We start from the raw sequence: 20,356 nt of genomic DNA, 5'->3' as shown, positions 1-20,356 counted from the left end.
CCAAAAAGCCTACATTCTAGAAAATGTACTATAATGTATACAGTAAAACATCAGTGGTTGCTAGGAGTTTGAGGGTAGGGGATGGGGATGGTAGTTGAAGGGATGAGTAGGTGGAACATAGAGGACATTTTGGCCAGTGAAAATAGTACAATACCATAGTGATGGATACATGTAATTGTGTGTGCATGCTAAGCTGCTTCAGTCATGTCCGACTTTGTGTAACCCTATGGACTATAGCCCTCCAGGCTCCTCTGTTCACTGGAATTCTCCATACAAGAATACTGGAGTGGGTTTCCATGCCCTCCTCCAGAGGATCTTCCCAACCCAGAGATCGAACCCACATCAAGTTTCCTGCATTGGAAGATGGGTTATTTACCTCTAGCGCCACCTGGAAAGCCCATATATGGCATTGTACATATCTAAACACATAAAAGTACAACTCTGGAGAAGGCAGTGGCAACCCACTCCAGTACTCTTGCCTGGAGAATCCCATGGACGGAGAAGCCTGGTAGGCTACAGTCCATGAGGTCGCAAAGAGTCGGATATGACTGAGTGACTTCACTTTCACTTTTCACTCTTATGCATTGGAGAAGGAAATGGCAACCCACTCCAGTATTCTTGCCTGGAGAATCCCAGGGACAGACTAGCCTGTTGGGTTGCTGTCTACGGGGTCTCACAGGGTCGGACACAACTGAAGCGACTCAGCAGCAGCAGAAGTACAACACCAAGAATGACCCCTCGATAACTATGGACTTTGGGTAGTTATGTGTTAATATGGATTCATCAATTGTAACAAATGTACCACTCTAGTGGGAAAAGTTGATAATAGAGAAATCTGTACACATGTGGAAGCAGGGGGTATATGGGAAATCTCTGTATATTATCTTAATTTTAACCTAAAACTGCTCTTAAAAAAATAAGTCTTAAAAAAGAAAAATAAAAAGATGTCTGCCTTCATTCACTATGCCTGAGCAATTACCTCAGACAAAACTTTGTGTGTCTAACTTATTCTGATTTAGGAATTCATCACTCCAACTTAAGAAAACCTAAAATACAAAGAGTTACCTCAAAGGTGGGTGCAATTGATACTCTCAAAAGGAAGGTACACACACAGTTTGTTACAACGTATTTGGAGGGATCCAGGAAGGATAATAGCAGAGTGGTAAAAAACAAATCTAATTTCAAAAGGTGATAAATTATTGCTGTAAGACCAGTTATTAAATGACACAGGATATGCGGTGAGTGTCTTCTCTCCCTCCTTCTAGATTACAGAAGGGAAAATAGAAGATTTCAGAGCCACATACATTACCCCAGAAAAGACAGAGTGAAAGGGGAGGCTCCAAGTGTCTTGACCAGTACCGCTTAGAGAGACCTGACCCGTAATCAAGCCTGTGATGCTTCCAAACCTATTCTTACCTAAATTGAGTATGGGAAAGTTGGCTTCACTTCAGGTGTACCATTTCATTCTAACTGCTTTTAGGTCCTAGTTTCTACCCAGTAGCCAAATTCAGAAACCCAGTCAGGATCTAGTCTTCTTCAGAAGTTCTTAGTTATTCTAATTAATGGCTCCTGAGTCCTGAAAGGATGTTCAGGGAGGTTTTTTTGCTTACTTATTTTTGTTTTGTTTTGTTTTGCCATTGCACTAAAATAATTTGTCTTACTTAGCAATGGATGAACTCAGAATTATCCTGGTACACTAAGGTTACATGATTATAGTACTCTCGGAGTTTTACTGTCTGGGGCCAGATACCTACTAAAATTAAGCATAATAGAAGACAATGAGCTCACCAGAGATGTCACAGAGCCTCTTTCCATGCCAGCAGTTTTTATAAGATAACACAGAGAAGGGTAGAAGTGAAAGGAAAGAGAAAAATGCAAGAACAGTTGAAGAATAATAGAAAAACATGGTTTCTAACCTTAGAGTTGAGAAATGTGTTGGAACTTCTGAGGAAAACAAAAACTTTCTCAGAAAGGCTGACTTTCCCATGACTTGGAGAGGTTGTGTGTATGTGTGTGTGTGCGCGTGTGTGTGTGCGCGCGCGCGTGCGTGCGCGTGCGCCCGTGTGTTAGTCACTCAGTCAAGTCCAACTTTTTGCAACCCCATGGACTGTAGCCCGCCAAGCTTCTCGAGTGTCCATGGGATTCTCCAGGCAAGAATACTGGAGTGGATTGCCATTCCCTTCTCCAGAGGATCTTCCCAACTCAGGTATTGAACACTGGTTTCCTGCATTGCAGGCAGATTCTTTACCGTTTGAGCTACAGGGAAGTCCTGGAGAGATATGGCTTCATGGGAGAACAGATTCTGAGCTACAGCTCATTTTAGACTAGAAGAGAAAGAATCTGGGACTGATTTGGAAATATACAAGCTATTGTAATACCAAGACATTCATATTAAAGAAGCTAGATAGCCATTAAAATGGCAAAATTAACAGATGTTTTATGTAAACAGATCATTGAGTAGGACATGAAAAGGTTTTGAAATGAAGGATGAAATCCCAGATGCTCCAGGGATTCTCCAAAATATAACCTTGATATGTCCTTGAGTTAGTGCTGAAATGAGAGTAGAACTGATGGGTGGGTGGTAGAAGGAAACAAATTACTCGAGGTAAAACTAATCTGGATAATATTTGCTCTAAATTTCTCCCAGCTTGAGTTTGAGAGGTATGGGCAGAGCGAGCATGCACTTAAAAGCCTATGGCTTCAGCTGGTTTGAATAAGAAATGATGAGGCTTATCCTGCCACCTTGTGGCTCTGGGCCAATGTGCAGACAACTTGGAGAAGAGAGGCCAGGGCTGAAGGGATCAGAGTGCCTAATGGAAGAAGTAAGTTCAGAACACATCCTCCTCTCTCCTCCCTATAGAAATCACTTTGGCCAAGACTGTACATCAATATCAGTGTCAGATGGCAACATAATTACTGCATTAGCTAAAAATGAATCAGTCTGAAATTCTGCCCTTGAGTGGATTTTTACCCCTAGGACTATGGTCTGATCAGGGTGGCTGGCTAGACTGTGAGATCCTTGAGGGCAAAGATTAATCTTGTCCCTCCGGAGCTAACATTAACTGCTTCTTTATTAAATTGTGCTGTTGATCAAGTATAGTGCTTTAGGTGACATTATTTAAGAAATCAGCTAAAAAAAAAAAAAAATGTTATAATGTTGACCAGAGCAAAGAGGGAAAACATTACAGTTAAACATTAGCTAGAAGCCATATTCAGATTAGGTATACTTTTCACTAGGGCTATTCTAATCTCTTGAAAGATAAAACATCTAGCTGAATTATGGCAAAATCTATTCTCTCCACGTCTGTAAGCTTCTGTTTTATCACTTGAAAAGGATAATGTCTCCCTCACATTTTGCATGTAAAATCTGCTGGCACAGTGCCTGGCCTGGGATAGACTTGTGAGGAGAGCCCAGGAACTTGAAGTTTATGTTAAACTCCAGGTGATTCTTATACACATTGACGTGTGAAGGATATGGATCATTCCAGTGAGCATCAATTCCTCTGCTGAATGACCCATAGATGGAAGAATAGACAAAATTTTAATACCTCAGTACTAGGAGAGAAAAATGGACCTGCAGTTTACTCCTAATGGGTGATTAGGAAGGTATTCGTGATTTATTAAAGTGAATTTTAGCTGTCACTTTAAAAGGCATATATGAGGCAACAGGCACTTCAGGAGCCTTGAAGCAACTGGTGACATCCAATATTAAGCTGGTTTTTAAATCCAGAACCTGTCTGAAGATGTCATTTCAGTTCTCTTCAGTCGCTCAGTTGTGTCCAACTCTTTGCAACCCCATGGAATGCAGCACACCAGGCCTCCTTGTCCATCACCAACTCCTGGAGTTTACTCAAACTCATGCCCATTGAGTCGGTGATGCCATCCAACCATCTCATCCTCTGTCATCCCCTTCTCCCGCCTTCAATTTTTCCCATTATCAGGGTCTTTTCAAATCAGTCAGCTCTTCGCATCAGGTGGCCAAAGTATTGGAGTTTCAGTTTCAGCATCTGTCCTTCCAACAAATACTCAGGACTGGTTTCCTTTAGGATGGACTGGTTGGATCTCCTTGCAGTCCAAGGGACTCTCAAGAGTCTTCTCCAATACCATAGTTCAAAAGCATCAATTCTTTGGCACTCAGCTTTCTTTATAGTCCAACTCTCACATCCATACATGACTATTGGAAAAACCATAGCTTTGACTAGACAGACCCGTATTGGCAAAGTAATGTCTCTGCTTTTTTAATATGCTATCTAGGTTAGTCATAGCTTTTCTTCCAAGGAGCAAGCGTCTTTTAATTTCATGGCTGCAGTTACCATCTGCAGTTATTTTGGAGCCCAAAAAAATGAAGTCTGTCACTGTTTCCACTCTTTCCCCATCCAGTTGCCATGAAGTGATGGGACCAGATGCCATGATCTTAGTTTTCTGAATGTTGAGTTTTAAGCCGTTTTCACTCTTCTCTTTCACTTTCATCAAGAGGCTCTTTAGTTCTTCTTCGCTTTCTGCCATAAGGGTGGTATCATCTGCATATCTGAGGTTATTGATATTTCTCCCAGAAATGTTGATTCCAACTTGTGCTTCATCCAGCCCAGCGTTTCTCATGATGTACTCTGCATATAAGTTAAATAAGCAGTGTGATAATATACAGCTTTGATGTACTCCTTTCCCTATTTGGAACCAGTCTGTTGTTCCATGTCCAGTTCTAACTGTTGCGTCCTGACCTACATACCGATTTCTCAAGAGGCAGGTCAGGTGGCCTGGTATTCCCATCTCTTTAATTTTCCACAGTTTGTTGTGGTCCACACAGTCAAAGGCTTTGGCATAGTCAATAAGGCAGAAGTAGATGTTTTTCTGGAACTCTCTTGCTTTTTCGATGATCCAGTGGATGTTGGCAATTTGATCTCTGGTTCCTCTGCCTTTTCTAAATCCAGCTTGAATATCTGGAAGTTCACGGTTCATGTACTGTTGAAGCCTGGCTTGGAGAATTTTGAGCATTACTTTACTAGCGTGTGAGATGAGTGCCATTGTGCGGTAGTCTGAGCATTCTTTGGCCTTGCCTTTCTTTGGGGTTGGAATGAAAGCACCTTTTCCAGTCCTGTGGCCACTGCTGAGTTTTCCAAATTTGCTGGCATATTGAGTGCAGCACTTTCACAGCATCATCTTTCAGGATTTGAAATAGCTCAACTGGAATTCCATCACCTCCACTAGCTTTGTTCATAGTGATGCTTCCTAAGGCCCACTTGACTTCACATTCCAGGATGTCTGGCTCTAGGTGAGTGATCACACCATCGTGGTTATCTGGGTCATGAAGATCTTTTTTGTATAGTTCTTCTGTGTATTCTTATCACCTCTTCTTAATATCTTCTGCTTCTGTTAGGTCCATACCATTTCTGTCCTTTATTGAGCCCATCTTTGCATGAAATGTCCCCTTGGTATCTCTAATTTTCTTGATGAGATCTCTAGTCTTTTCCATTCTACTGTTTCCCTCTATTTCTTTGTATTGATCACTGAGGAAGGCTTTCCTAGCTCCTTGCTATTCTTTGGAACTCTGTATTCAAAAAAAAAAAGTGGGTATATCTTTCCTTTTCTCCTTTGCCTTTCACTTCTCTTCTATTCACAGCTATGTGTAAGGCCTCCTCAGACAACCATTTTACCTTTTTGCATTTCTTTTCCTTGGGGATGGTCTTGATTCCTGCCTCCTGTACAATGTCACAAACCTCCGTCCATAGTTCTTCAGGCTCTCTAACAGATCTAATCCCTTGAATCTGTTTGTCACTTCCACTGTATAATCATAAGGGATTTGATTTAGGTCATACCTGTGTGGTCTAGTGGTTTTTCCTACCTTCTTCAATTTCAGTCTGAATTTGGCAATAAGGAGTTCATGGTCTGAGCGACAGTCAGCTTCTGGTCTTGTTTTTGCTGACTCTATAGAACTTCTCCATCTTTGGCTGCAAAGAACATAATCAGTCTGATTTAGGTATTGACCATCTGGTGATGTCCATGTATAGAGTCAGGAGATGTCAGGTGAGCAACAAACTAGAAGGGCCACTAGGTGACAGTCTCACCAATGGATTCAGGAAGGCCTTTTCAGCTTTGAGCTCAACACAGAAAGTAAAACACATTTGGGGATTGAATGATGTACTGTGATCGTCCCTGCTCCTCCTGAGAGGCAACCTCCAGGGATAATATTAGGCCAGAAAGCAATGCAAAATAAAAGCAAGGGAGAGTTTTGGACTCTACTCCATTTCTTAAAATTATATTTATTTGTTTATTTAGTGTTGGCTGTGCTGGGTCTTCATCGCTGCCTGGACTTTTCTCTAGTTGCCGCCAGCAGGGCCTACTCTCTAGTGTGGGCTTCTCATTGTAGTAGCTCCTCTTGTTGTGGCTCCCTGCTTCGAAAGCACAGGCTGAATAGTCGTGACACATGGGCTGAGTTGCTCCAAAGCATGTGAGATCTTCCTGAATCGGGAATCAAACCCATGTCACTGGCAGGTGGATTCTTTACCACTGAGCCACCAGGGAAACCCTCTACTCCATTTTTGTATAACAGCTAAAGAGGACCTTCTGTAAAGACCAACCTGTATCAATGCTGCACTAGGAATCCAAAATCTTGGATACCTAAGACTATTTAGAAAGTTTAAGTATGTGTGAGAGCCCTTTGACTATCCTGATTCAATGTTCACTTTGTTGTAAATGTTGCTAACAAGAGACCATGAATGTTATTATTTTATCTATAAACATTTTTAATTAAAAATAATTTTTTGTTGTTTATTTACTTTTAATCCCATTATAAATGTTTCTTTTTTAATTAATTTTTATTGGAGTATAGTTGATATACAATATTGTGTTAGTTTTTGCCACACAGTGAAGTGGATCTGTGATACATATATATATATCCACTTACAGAAAAAGAAGTATAAACATTCTTTTACAAAACCCACATACAGTTTGCTTGGCCCTCCAAGAAAATATTGGAAATATTTGCTTGAAAGTCATGCCAGAGTCATTTTAACTTCTTTGTTTCCTATTATTTTTCAGATAACGTGAAAAAATTTAGTGAGTTTGGATTGAATCAGAAAATAAATTAGCAACTGAACAACAATAACACAAATTAGGATTTTAAATTCCCTATATCTAAAAAGGAAAACTGAAATTGTATTACCAAGTGAAATGCACAACAAGGCAGAAACAGAATGACTTTAGTATTGAGGGCATGAGGAGAAGGGGGCAACAGAGGATGAGATAGTTGGAGGGCATCATCAACTCAATGAATACGAGTTTGAGAAAATTCCAGGAGATAGTGAAGGACAGGAAAGCCTGACATGATACAGTCCATGGTCACAAACAGTCAGACACAACTGAGTGACTGAACAACAAAAACCTCAATATGATAAACTTAAAACAAGAAGTGAGCAAACTAGTTCTCAAAGAAAAACGAGTGTGTTCTTTAATTGGATTTGAAGAAAAGATAATATCCTCAGACATGGGATCATGTTTCATTCCATAGGAAGGAGGCTAAATGCCAGGGATTGAAGATTTTCAATTTCATCCAAGTCCACTCAGAGGTCCCTACTCCAAGTTTCAGTATCCCAATCTGTTTTAGTTATTGTTGTTGTTCAGTCACTAACTCATGTCTGACTCTTTGTGACCCCATGGACTGTAGCAAACCAGGCTCCTCTGTCCTCCACTCTCTCCCAGAGCTTGCTCAAATTCATGTCCATTGAGTTGGTGAGGCTATCTAACCATCTCTCATCCTCTGCTGCCCCCTCTCCTCCTGCCTTCAATCTCTCCTAGCATCAGGGTCTTTTCCAAATGAGTTGGCTCTTTGTATCAAGTGGTCAAAGTAGCAGAGCTTCAGCTTCAGTATCAGTCCTTCCAATGAATATTCAGGGTTGATTTCCTTTAGGATTGACTGGTTGGATCTCCCTTCAGTCCAAGGGACTCTCAAGTCTTCTCCAGTACCACAATTCAAAAGCTTCAGTTCTTTGGAACTCAGCCTTCTTTATGGTCCATCTCTCACATCCATACATACCTACATGATACACTACTGATACTATGTATATAATAGATAACCTAGGCTTCTCAGGTGGCTCGGTGGTAAAGAATCTGCCTTTCAATGCAGGAGATGCAGGAGACGTGGGTTCAATCCCTGGGTCAGGAAGATCCTTTGGAGAAGGAAATGGCAACCTGCTCCAGTATTCTTGCCCGGAAAATTCCATAGACAGAGGAGTCTGGTGGGCTACAGTCCATGGGGTCACAAAGAATTGGACATGACGAAGTGACTGAGCATGCACACACAAATGAGAAGTACTATACAGCTCAAGGAACTCTACTAAATGCTCTCTGGTGACCTAAACAGGAAGGAAATCCAAAAAAGAGGGGATATTTGTATATGTATAGTTGATTCACTTTGCTGTACAGTAGAAACTAACACAACATTGCAAAGCAACTATACTCCAATAACATTTTTTCTTAAAAGAAAAACAAAATTTAAAAAAAAGACAAAAATACAACATCTAGCATGGAAGATGAATTTAACCACTGTCCTGGATAGGATCCTAAAGTAACCTTTCATTTGGCTCCTCCTCCACCCTGATGCAGTGTGGGAGCAGTTCTGCCTACCCAGGAACCTGGTAGGATGTATGCATATAATGTCATCTAGTCCAGGACAAGGGAACCAAGAATATATAATGGGGAAAAGATAGTCTCTTCAATGAATAGGATTGAAAAACTGAATACCCACATGCAAAAGACTGAATTGGATTCTTTTATTATACCATGTATAAAAATCAACTTGAAATGGATTTATATATATCAGTGCAGCTCCATTCAGTCGCTCAGTCATGTCTGACTCTGTGAGACCCCATGGACTGCAGCATGCCAGGCCTCCCTGTCCATCACCAACTTCTGGTGATGCCATCCAGCCATCTCATCCTCTGTCGTCCCCTTCTCCTGCCCTCAATCTTTCCCAGCATCAGGGTCTTTTCAAATGAGTCAGTTCTTCACATCAGGTGGCCAAAGGATTGGAGTTTCAGCTTCAACATCAGTCCTTCCAATGAATATTCAGCACTGATTTCCTTTAGTATGGACTGGTTGGATCTCCTTGCAGTCCAAGGGACTCTCAAGAGTCTTCTCCAACACCACAGTTCAAAAGCATCAATTCTTCGGTGCTCAGCTTTCTTTATAGTCCAACTCTCACATCCATACATGACTACTGGAAAAACCATAGCCTTAACTAGATGGACCTTTGTTGACAAAGTAATGTCTCTTCTTTTTAATATGCTGTCTAGGTTGGTCATATATATATATATATATATATATATGTATATATATATATATATATATATATACATGTGACCTGATATATCCTGAAACTGTAAAACATAGAAGACAACATGGGAAATAAGTTCCTTGGCATTGGTCTGCCAATGATTTTTTTGAATCTGACACAAAAAGTACAAAGCACCAAAAGCAAAAATAAACAGGTGGGACTATATCTAAAATAAAAGCTTCTGTACTGTGATGAAAAGATTAACAAAATGAAAAGGCAGCCTATGTGATAGAAGAAAATATTTGCCAACCATATACCTGATAATATCTAAAATATAGATATTTTATATATTACTCATATGACTCAATAAAAAAATTTAACATTTTTTTAAATAGATATTTATAGATGTATTTCCAAAAAAGGTATAAAAATGGTCAACTGATAAATAAAAAGGTGCTCGACATCACTCATAATCAGGGAAACACAAATCAAAACCAAGAGATCTCATCTCACACCTATTAGAACAGCTATCATAAGACAAAGGATAACAAGTGTTTGTGAGGATGTGGAGAAAAAGGAATCCTTGTGCACTATTAGTGGAATGCAAACTGGTACAGCCACTATGGAAAACAGTGTAGAAGTTCCTCAAAAAATTAAAAATACAACTGTCATATGATCCAGCAGTCCCGCTTCTGGGTATGTATTCAAAGAAAATGAAATCTTTATCTCCAAGAGATATCTGAACCTCCATGTTCATTGCAGCAATTTTGAAAATAGCCAAGAATGGAAACAATGTAATTGTCCATCTACAGACAAACAGATAAAGAAGATATGATATATATATATGGTAGAATATCATTCATCCCTGAGAAAGAAAGAAGTCTAGCCATTTGTAACAACACAGATGGACCTTAAGGGTATTGTGCTTAGTGAAATAAGTCAGAGAAAGACAAACACTGCATTATATCCCTTCTCTGTAAAATCTTAAAAAGATGAACTCAGGAATCTAATGTACATCATAGTGATTATTGTCAACAATTCTGCATTATATACTTAAATTTGCTAACAGAGTCGATCTTCAATGTTTTGGCCACCAAAGAGAAACAGTAATTATGTGAGTGGTTGGAGGTGTTAGCTAATGTTATGGAGGTAATCATTTTACAATATATAAGTGTATCAAATTAATAGATTGTACACCTTAAACTCATACATTGTTATATGTCAATTATATCTCAATAAAGCTGAAAAAAAATTTAAAGAATACGTGCATGCTAAGTTGCTTCGGTAGTGTCCAACTCTTTGCAACCCTATGGACTGTAGCCTGCCAGGTTCCTCTATCCATGGGATTCTCTAGGCAAGAATACAGGAATGGGTTGCCATGCCCTCCTCCAGGGGGGTCTTCCCTGGAGGGAACCCACATTCGTGGGATTGAACGCATGTCTCTTATGTCTCCTTCATTGGCAGGTGGGTTCTTTACCACTACCACCACCTGGGAAGCCCTTAAAGAGTACAGTGAAGTACAGAAGCTACATAAAGATGAAACAGAGACAATTAAACTGGGTGCTAGAAAGTGGTCATCTCTCCAGTTTATGCTACTCCAGCACACTGCCCTCACTGCTCTTCCTCTGCCATGCTAAATGTACTCCTACTCTTCTTCCCGGCATTAGCTGATTCTTCTGTCTGAAAACTCTCTCAATCTCCTCTCGGTTTTTTCCTACATTTTTTTCAAGCTTCTGCTCAAATGTTAAGTTCTCTGATAGGCTTTCCTTCAAACCCTATTTAAAATTACAAATCCTACCCCACAGGGGTTAGTAGTCAGCCACCTTTTGCTCTGACTAAGCCATGAGAAAATCACCATGGGAAAAGAATAAAAGCAAAATATAGCAATACAGCATAACCCAAATAAAAGTACATTGGGTTGATTAGTTGGGGTCATCATACTCCGCTAAGCTAAGGAAAAACATAGTGTGGACCTTGGAACACTGGGTCAGCGCAAGTTCAGAACACTGCTTGTTCACACACTAAGATGTTTTCCTAAGGCATATGCAGGTCTATGACCTCCAGCTAGATGATAACCCTTGTACAAGACAATAACAAAGATAGTTTAAAGTAATCAATAAAATGGAGACGTGACTGGGGACACAGGAGGCTGACTTCATCGTTAAACAACAGATACATTCTGCTTGCCAAGACAACTAAATAAAAGTGATGTGGCTCCAAGGAACAGGGCTCTTGACCCAGGAGGGCTTGAGTCCCCCAGTCCCATCTTCAAAACTTTAATTCTGTCTCTAGTTTCTTTTTCCCAAACTGTGTGTCGACCACTTTCAATCCCTACCTGCTGTACTGGCCGCAGCACTACCCCATTTATAATCCATCCCACTTCCACATTTCATTTTTCTCAAATGAAAAGAAAAGATTATTATTTCAGTTATTCACTTACTGATTTTGTTTATTTTCTGTTGCTCCCCAACCTCAGTTGAATTGTTCTAGGTAGGCAGGAATTTTTTTCTATTTTTAAAAACAGGCAGTAGGTACTTAATAAACAATTGCTTATTTGAATAACCCTATACCAGTCTTAGCCCTGAAAACGCAACTTTCCAATGACTATCATAAAATAACTGCTGAAATGTCTCTAAACAAAAAATTTGAGAATATTAGTGAGGAAAATTTGTTTTTCTCTTTCTTCAAAATAGAGAGTCAAATGGTACATCTTTTTATTGTAACTATTACAACGAATGCTACTATTATTTAATTATTCCCCAGGAAACTTTTGCAAAACCTGGTTAGTGGAAGCTCAAGAGAAGACAAGAACTTACTCCGCAAGTGTGCTATTCCTCAAGGACTAGCAGGGCTTGGGATTTCATTGTAAATAAAGACAATTCAAAACCCATCTCATCTGTTGAACAAATACTTTCAAAATATCAGGGCATGGCTCCCAAATCTCAAAAGGCCATGATGCAAGGAAATGAATATAGACAACACCTTCCTCTGGGCTTTCATTTTGACTATAAATATGACCTTTGAAGCTGGGGATAAAAAACTCTTTTAAAATTCACTTTTTGCTTCTCGTGGCAGGTTACAAACTGGATCGGCCATCTCTTCAGAAGTCCTTCACATGCCTAGGGAATATTTTATTTCCCCTCTCTGACTTTTCTTCTTGGCACACATCCAAGGAGTGAGTTAAATTTTTGCATGCCCTATTTCAAATGCTGAGATTTTTGCATACACGGATTTACTGACAAGTATTTTCTTCTTGTTCTAATATTGTAAATATCTGCTTAGAATAAAATTCAGACAGACAATTTTAAAATCTTAATTTTCTCTTATTTTCCTGAGCTTTGGGAAATACACCTCATTTTCTGATTCCTTTAAAATACTAATGGGTATTGTTTACAAAGAGACCTGGGGATTTTATTTTAAAAATGTATAATGGTAAATTACTGGAAGTGAATTTATTACCAATATTATAATGAATTTTGTTATTTGTTCAGTAGAAATAATATGACAAATCTCTGATTCCACTCTGACATCACAGCTCTCCAACCCACATATTGCTCTCAGGCTCATTAATTTTGTGTGTCTTCCTTAAGTGATAAACACCATTCAACATCTGTATATTTCCTGTTTCTTGCATTTGTAGGATATTCTTTGGATTGTGACTTTATACAGTTAGTATTCCAAGAAGTACTGTGAGACCCAAACAGGGTGAGTATTGACATTGATTTGACTTGCCACTGTTAGGGTGCCATTGTCAATTGCATTGCATTCTCAGTCACTCAGTCATCTCTGACTCTTTGCAACACAATAGACTGTAGCCTGCCAGGCTCTCTGTCCATGGGATTTTCCAGGCAAGAATGCTGGAGTGGATTGCCATTTCCTCCTGCTAGAGATCTTCTCAACCCAGAGATTGAACACATATCTCCCGAGTCTCCTGCATTGCAGGCAGATTCCTTACTGCTGAGCCATCGGGGAAGTGTTTGTCAGTAAAAATGAGCAATTTCAATATCATCAAACAGGGTATCAAGGTATCAGGACACACACTGCAATATAAAAGACAAAAATTAAATGAGTTTTAAAAATTCAGTCAAATGAATTATGAAGCTACACTAAGATATGTGTGTTAGCTGAGCTTTTTCTCCAATAAAAGCAGAATAATTTATGGATATCGAAGGGTAATTTTGAAGCTTATTCATATGAATTGCCTCTTAATGTTATGCTTTTTCTCTTTGTTTCTGCATATTTTGTATTCACTATACATGCTTAAGTACAATTTATATGTTCTTAAGGGAAAGGCACTCTCATTTATAGTCACTAGCCAAGATTCACTAGCTCCACAACTTGAGTTTCTAGACAGGATGACATTTATTCTTTCTAAGCTACTGTACAAAAGTTTCAGTTGAGAAAAATCATAATTATTCAAGATAAAAATCTTAAATAATCTTCTTTTACAAAATCTTGCTTCACAATTGCAATAGATCAGAGGAGACTATCTTTGAGGACAAAATACACACACACACAGAAGCACCTGTGCACCACCTGATATAATGTGATTGCTATGAGAAACAAATAGATTGAACTACCAGGTTGCATTCAGACCTGATAAAATCTATATATCCCCACGAGCAATGAGAATACATAAATAGCAGTCCTTTCACTTTAAGTGCCAAATATGATAGCCAAGAGTAGGCTTCTAAGAAAGTAAGACATAAAGCTTTGATTCAATAATTAGAAACTAAGGGAAGAGGGGAGCAAGAATGATTAAGCAAGATATTCCATGTCTCAAGGTTGTCTCAATAGAAGATGCCTAGAATGAGTATAAAAATGTTTCAGAGGTTATGTGTAAAAAAGAGAAAAAGAGACCAAACATAGAAAGCAGCTATGAAAATAATGGAAATGCCATGCACACAAATGAAAATCTTTTCTCTACGTCACAACTTTTTTGCAGCAAAAGGGGCCAAGTCTAGTCACATTCAACAGGGCAGTCACTCCGAGTAGTTGCTCTCCTTAAGGTCTGTTGCCCCAAGTGGCATATCTAGTTCTCATGTTCACCAGAGAATATATCAAAATTTTCAACCTAAGAATTTTAGGTGCCAAAGAGTAGGTCTCTTCTCATGCTGTGGAGCTGAATCCAACAGGCTGGACAGAGAAAAAACATTTCTTGTAGGCCAAACGTGTTTAGTACAGTCACATAATATTCTACCTGTGCTGGTACCAGAGAGGCCCTTTTCATCATTACTTAAAAAAATCATAAACAAGCACAGAAAGAAATATTGCCTGTATCCTTTCTTTGTTATCTCAGTGAGACAGAACCTTTTGAAATTTCATTTGCTATTATTATCAATGTCACTAATTACAAAAAATTAGTTTTACATAATACTTTAGAAATTCCACATATGCTGGTATGTATGTACTATTCTTTTTTATGGTAAATAGATGAGGAAACACACATAGAAGGTTAAGTGACTTACTCAGAATTACAAACTTTACACTTATATGTTATCCAGTATTCCAATCTAATTTAATGACTGTGCCAAACCATGTTCTTATTTATATTATTATTTGCATCTTATCAAAATGAAGGGCTTCCCTGGTGGCTCACTGGTAAAGAATCCACCTGCCAATGCAGGAAGATCCCCTGGAGAAGGAAATGATAACCCATTCCGGTATTCTTGCCTGGGGAACTCCCATGGACAGAGGAGCCTGGAGGGCTGCAGCCCATGTGGTTGCAAAAGAGTCAGACATGACCACGTGACTAAACAACATCATCAAAATGAAATCATACTCTTGGGCAATAGGTTATGATGATCACAGTTTGGGTGCTTTAAAATAAAACTCATTGTTTATTACTTAATCTCCCCAAAATGGTAATAAAATTAGGATTTCTCAGGAAGAATCAGTATACTCTGTTAAAGTTCAGTAACTTCTGTCATCTCATGTCTTCCAGACTAATGAATGTGTCCAGCAGAAAAACCACCCACTCTGTTACCTACTTTATCCTCCTGGGCTTTCCCTCAAGCCCAGAAATGCAGCTCCTCTACTTCGGGCTCTTCTCAGCAGCCTATATCCTGACCCTGATGGGGAACACAGCCATTGTCTGTGCTGTGTGGTGGGATCAGCGCCTTCACACCCCCATGTACATCTTCTTGGGGAATTTCTCTTTCCTGGAAATATGCTATGTCACCACAACCGTCCCTAACATGTTGGCCAACTTCCTGTCCTCAAGCAAGTCCATCTCCTTTGTGAGTTGTTTTGCACAGTTCTACTTCTTCTTCTCTTTCGGGTGTGACGAGGGCTTCTACCTTGGCATCATGGCCTTTGACAGGTATCTTGCCATCTGCCGTCCTCTGCATTACCCACGCATCATGACTAAAGAGCTCTACACTGGCCTCATCATCTTTGGGTGGTCTTGTGGGTTCATTCTCTTCCTAACCCCTGTTATTCTCATTTCACAGTTGCCCTTTTGCAACCCAAATATCATCGACCACTTTATGTGTGATCCTGTCCCATTGATGATGCTGTCCTGTTCTGAAGACACCACCACACAACTCATTTACTCTACTTTCAATGCTGTTTTCATGACTGGCACCTTTCTCTTCACCCTTTGCTCCTATGCCCTGGTGATTCTGGCTGTGGTAAGGATGCCCTCAGCAGCCAGTAAACGCAAGGCTTTCTCCACTTGTGCTTCTCATCTGGCTGTGGTAGTTCTGTTTTTTGGCTCTGTTATGGTGATGTATGTTAGTCCTGGATCAGGACACCCAGTGAAAATGCAAAAAATTGTGACCCTATTTTATTCTGTAATAACACCCCTCTGCAATCCTCTAATTTATAGCCTTAGGAACAATGAGATGAAGGCTGCTCTAAGGAAAGTCTTTTGGGCTGAAATATCGGTTCTTAAAACATAAATCAGAAGTCATAGTGAGCTAAGTTGCAACACAGCTATCTGAATAAGACACGAACAGGATGTTTTTCTAGAAAATTTAATAATAATTTTGGTTAAAGAACTGTTACAATAAAGCCTACTATTATCATAAAAGTCACCCACTATATCATAGATTGGTCTATTTTAAGAAATAAAATTGTCTTAAGAAAATTGAACTTTTCATTATAACAAAGCTTCTAAAAGGAAGTATAAATCTGCTTTGTATTTCAGAATTGAAACAATATATAAGGATTCAACAGGATTCATAAACTTGTTTTGGTATATTACACTATAACCATAAAATGATTATGTTCCTAGTAGTGATTAAATCAATCAGCATTTGGGCAGAAACTAAGAGAAGAAAAAAAAAAATCACAAAACAGTGCTCTAAAGACAATGTCAATGTGGGTGGGACAGTGGAGGGAGTGAGGAAAATTATGGGTGTAACAGGCATTTTTTATGTAATCGGGCTCTTTCTAAGCCAGTGCCAGGTGCCTGCTTCCAAGCCTATTAAAATGCTATTTCTGCCCAACTCCTTCTGAGTCAGGGATTGCACCTCTTGTTTGAGATTAACATTCATATCAAAGTTGCATGTGAGACTTTCAAGAGACCAGAAAATTATCAGAATTAAATTAGTTAAATTTGCTTTTATTTGAAAATTCATTATTTAATGTACAGGGCATGTTTGGTGAGAACAAAAGCAGCAGAATGGCAAAATTAAGCACTACTTTTTTCATCTCCAGCAGTTTGGATATTATCGATCTAAAGTCAAGTATAAGGTGACAAGTATATGTATTTGGCCACTTCTCTCTTCTGCCCAAATTCACAAGGAACACAGAAACATTAAGAGTGTTTATGTATGGCCTGGGGAAGGCTATGCAAAGAGAGGGACCTGGTATCCTGGGCCATATTGCTCAAAGCTGAACCTGGTTCAACACAGCCCTTGGGGCTTAGCTGCCATACCTTCCACAATATCCTGCCTGGAACAAAAAAGAGTGCTGGGGAAGGTCCAGTTTGCCCGGATACACCACTTCCTGCCAATGACTTTCAAGTCCAGTGCTGATTTCTTCCCAGAGTTTGAATCCAGAAACTTAATCAGCACCTCATTTTCCTTGGGTATTCCTATCTTAAGCAACGATTTTCAGGCACAAAGGACAATTTCTCTTCAGCAGTAAAATGTCCTGTTTCACTGAAGTTTAGAATGTCCTGGATTATCCAAACTGGACACAGTTCGCATACCCCTAGAGCTTTACCGTATAAGCTCCGCTACCCGTGGACAGATCAAGAGGAACAAGAGCGGCAGTGAACTCACCGTCAACATCACAGAGCCTCAGTTGCCATGGCACCAATTGTAGGAAGAAAACACAGAGAAAGCAAATCATAGAATGAAAAGAAAAGAGAAAAATGTGATAATCATGAAGAGTGACAGAAAAGTATATGAGGTCAAACTTACATTTGAGAGATTTATCTGAAACTGAAACATCTAGAAAAATACAATTTTTTTCAGGATCGCTTTCTTTCTTAGGGCAATTGATATATCCAAGAGGACTGGTTTCTGAGGTATTTCTGAATTTAAAAAGGGAAAGAACTGATTTGGAAGGTTACATGCTAATGAAATATTAACAATAAACATTATCAATAACAAAATGTTTTAAAAGGTTAGACAGTCATCATCAAAGCAACAAAGAATGAAAAGAAGTTTTTATAAGGAAGTCATTGAGGGAGGAGATTAAAGATGAGTCTCCAAACAGTGTGAAAATATCAGTGGGTCTATGACTTGCAGATACATCACTGGTGCTTCCAAAATGGAAAATTAGAGTAACCTTAAGTTATTACTAGAAGAAGCAACAGGAAACAGGGCTACAGTAAAAGGACCTGGTTACTATTAACTCAGAATTATTTTCCCCCCAGGTTGCTTTCTGCTGGAACTAGTGAACACAGAATAGAGTTAGTGGGCTAATTCCAATATTGCTGCCTTTGTCAGCTTGGATTAGAGAGTTTCTGGATGGTTTCAGACACCTGGTATTTCTGTGCTAAAATAACTAAAGCTTGGAGAAGGAAGACGGAGTCTAGCACAAGGAATAGAGAGTCTAACAGAAGTAACATCTGAATCTGGTCTGACTCCTACCTTGCTATGAGGCATTGCCTGCTCATACTCAGTTGTGTTCAACTCTTTGCAACCCTTTGGATTATAGCCTGCTAGGCTCCTCTGTCCATGGGAGTTTTCAGGCAGGAATAGTATTACTGAGTTCAAATGCACCTCATTGTCAAGCCTACTCTTTGTCTACTTACACAGCAAAGAATAAAAAAGAATTAAAGTTCTACCCTTGAATGGGATTTTTGCTGGAGCTTTTGCCAAAGTAGGTCATTACCTTGAAAGCTGCTTATGGGCAATAACTGTTTTAAACAAATCTTTGTTCACAATAGCAATCATTTTTTCAGAGAAATTTGTTGTATCAAGATAAAATAAGATGTTAAGCCATAAACCAGATTCTGAACAACCTTCTCAAATATAGTGTTTGAAGTAAAACTATTTAAGGAAGACAAGAAGCCAAAATAAGATTAATACAATTTTCCCAGAGGGATAGAAAGGCATAACAATGACCAGGAAAGAATAACAGGTAGAAGCCACGGGCAGATTAAATATAATTTTTCACTCCAGGCACCCTATTTGTAGAAAAAGATAAACCAAGTTGAGTTAGAGCCAAATATAAACTCTTACCCTCTCTGGGCTTCTGTTCAATCATTTTAAAAGGATGAGACAGTATTCAAAAGAGTTTAATGAGCATTACAAGTATTAGATAGGGCTTCCCATGTGGCTCAGTGGTAAAGAATCTGCCTGCAATGCAGGAGACCCAGGTTCAATCCCTGGGTCAGGAAGATACCCTGGAGGAGGCAATGACAACCCACTCCGGTATTCTTGCCTGGGGAATTCCATGGATAGAGGAACCCGGCCAAGTACAGTCCATGGGATCACAAAGAGTCGGACCTGACTTATCAACTGAGCATGCACACATATATATTTAGATAACGCATATGAAATCTGCTGGCATAGTAATCAGCAAATAGCAGGTACTAAACACTATCACCTAAACATAATACAAAACCAGGTAGAGTGTTTATATCCATTGAGACAGGAGAAGATAATTTGAAAACCTAAGAAGACATAAAATCCTTCTGGTTGAGGGTATGATAGGAGGCTCTGAATGCTAAGTGAGACCCTATGTTTTCTTATACTCATGAGGATTGAAAGCCACTGGACAGTTCCAGTGGGAATCAGAACCTGTCACCGAGAGTCTACTCAGGGAATGCAGACCAACACTGCTGTACAGACCGATAAAGATAGGCAGGGAGGTTACTTTTAGTGGGTCATGGGGAAGATACTTGGGCTTTCTCAGTGGCTCAGCGGTAAAGAATCTGCCTGCCAATGCAGGAGATGCAAGACACAGGTTTGGTCCCTGGGTCAGAAACATCCCCTGGAGGAGGACATAGCAACCCACTCTAGTATTCTTGCTGGGAAAATCCCAGGGACAAAGGAGACTGGTGGGCTATAGTGCACAGGGTCACAAAGAGTCAGACACAACTGAGCGACTGAGCATGCTCCCACAGGAAGATACTCAGGATTTGGGAATTTGTTAAAGTGAAATTTCAACGTCATTTGAAGAATTGTATGCTAACAGGGGAGCTCTAGGAGCCTTAAAGCAACTGGTGATATCCAATATGGAGCTGGTTTTAAATCCAGAGCCTCTCTGTGGGTGTCAGGTGAGCAGCAAACTAGAGGGGCCATTACTAAGTGACAGTCTCACCGATGGATTCAGGAAGGCCTTTTCAGCTTTGAGCTCAACACTGAAAGTAAAACACACTTGGGGACTGAATGATGCACTTTGATTGTCCCTGCTGCTCCCAAGGGATGGCCTCTAGGGACAGTATGTGGCCAGAAAGGTATACATATTAAAACTGAGAGCTTCTTGGCATTTTATTCTTTTTTTGCAGCTAAAGAGAATCCTTTGTGAGGCTCAAAGTGTGGCAGAGTGTCACCAGGAACCCCAAACTCTTCATCTAGGATCTTTAAGAGGGTACAAGTGGTAGCCCCTGGCTGCCTGCTGCAATGTCCACTGTGTGTATTATTGCTACAGAAAGAGGGCTGTGAACGTTCCTTTGGATTTTTA

General features: G+C 39.6%; 3 protein-coding genes across 6 annotated transcripts in view; 2 read left to right on the top strand and 1 right to left on the bottom strand.

The window, feature by feature from the left end:
• Positions 1 to 20,356, bottom strand: part of LOC145512707 (uncharacterized) — a 199,225-nt gene that overhangs the window by 20,150 nt on the left and 158,719 nt on the right. For 2 of the 4 annotated variants that reach the window (XR_014058689.1, XR_014058693.1), the window contains one exon: positions 11,969 to 13,308. The exons of the other annotated variants lie outside the window; for them this stretch is intronic. The gene's annotated coding sequence lies outside the window, so the exon portion shown is untranslated. Of the gene's footprint in view, positions 1 to 11,968; positions 13,309 to 20,356 lie in introns of those variants that run through there. 4 annotated transcript variants of the gene reach the window in all.
• LOC145512684 (olfactory receptor 11H6-like) overlaps positions 1 to 20,356 on the top strand; it is a 364,468-nt gene that overhangs the window by 339,175 nt on the left and 4,937 nt on the right. The window contains exons 9-10 of the mRNA XM_081506971.1: positions 12,344 to 12,443; positions 12,909 to 12,973. The gene's annotated coding sequence lies outside the window, so the exon portion shown is untranslated. The remainder of the gene's footprint in view (positions 1 to 12,343; positions 12,444 to 12,908; positions 12,974 to 20,356) is intronic.
• LOC145512691 (olfactory receptor 11G2-like) lies at positions 15,217 to 19,920 on the top strand. The gene has a single exon (XM_081506980.1). The coding sequence runs from the start codon at positions 15,217 to 15,219 to the stop codon at positions 16,168 to 16,170; it is 954 nt and encodes a 317-aa protein (XP_081363106.1). The 3' UTR covers positions 16,171 to 19,920.

The sequence above is a fragment of the Giraffa tippelskirchi genome, chromosome 7 (assembly GCF_054371585.1).
Source record: "Giraffa tippelskirchi isolate mGirTip1 chromosome 7, T2T-mGirTip1v1.2.pri, whole genome shotgun sequence".
Taxonomy (NCBI): domain Eukaryota; kingdom Metazoa; phylum Chordata; class Mammalia; order Artiodactyla; family Giraffidae; genus Giraffa; species Giraffa tippelskirchi.
This window is presented reverse-complemented; position numbering and strand designations above follow the sequence as displayed.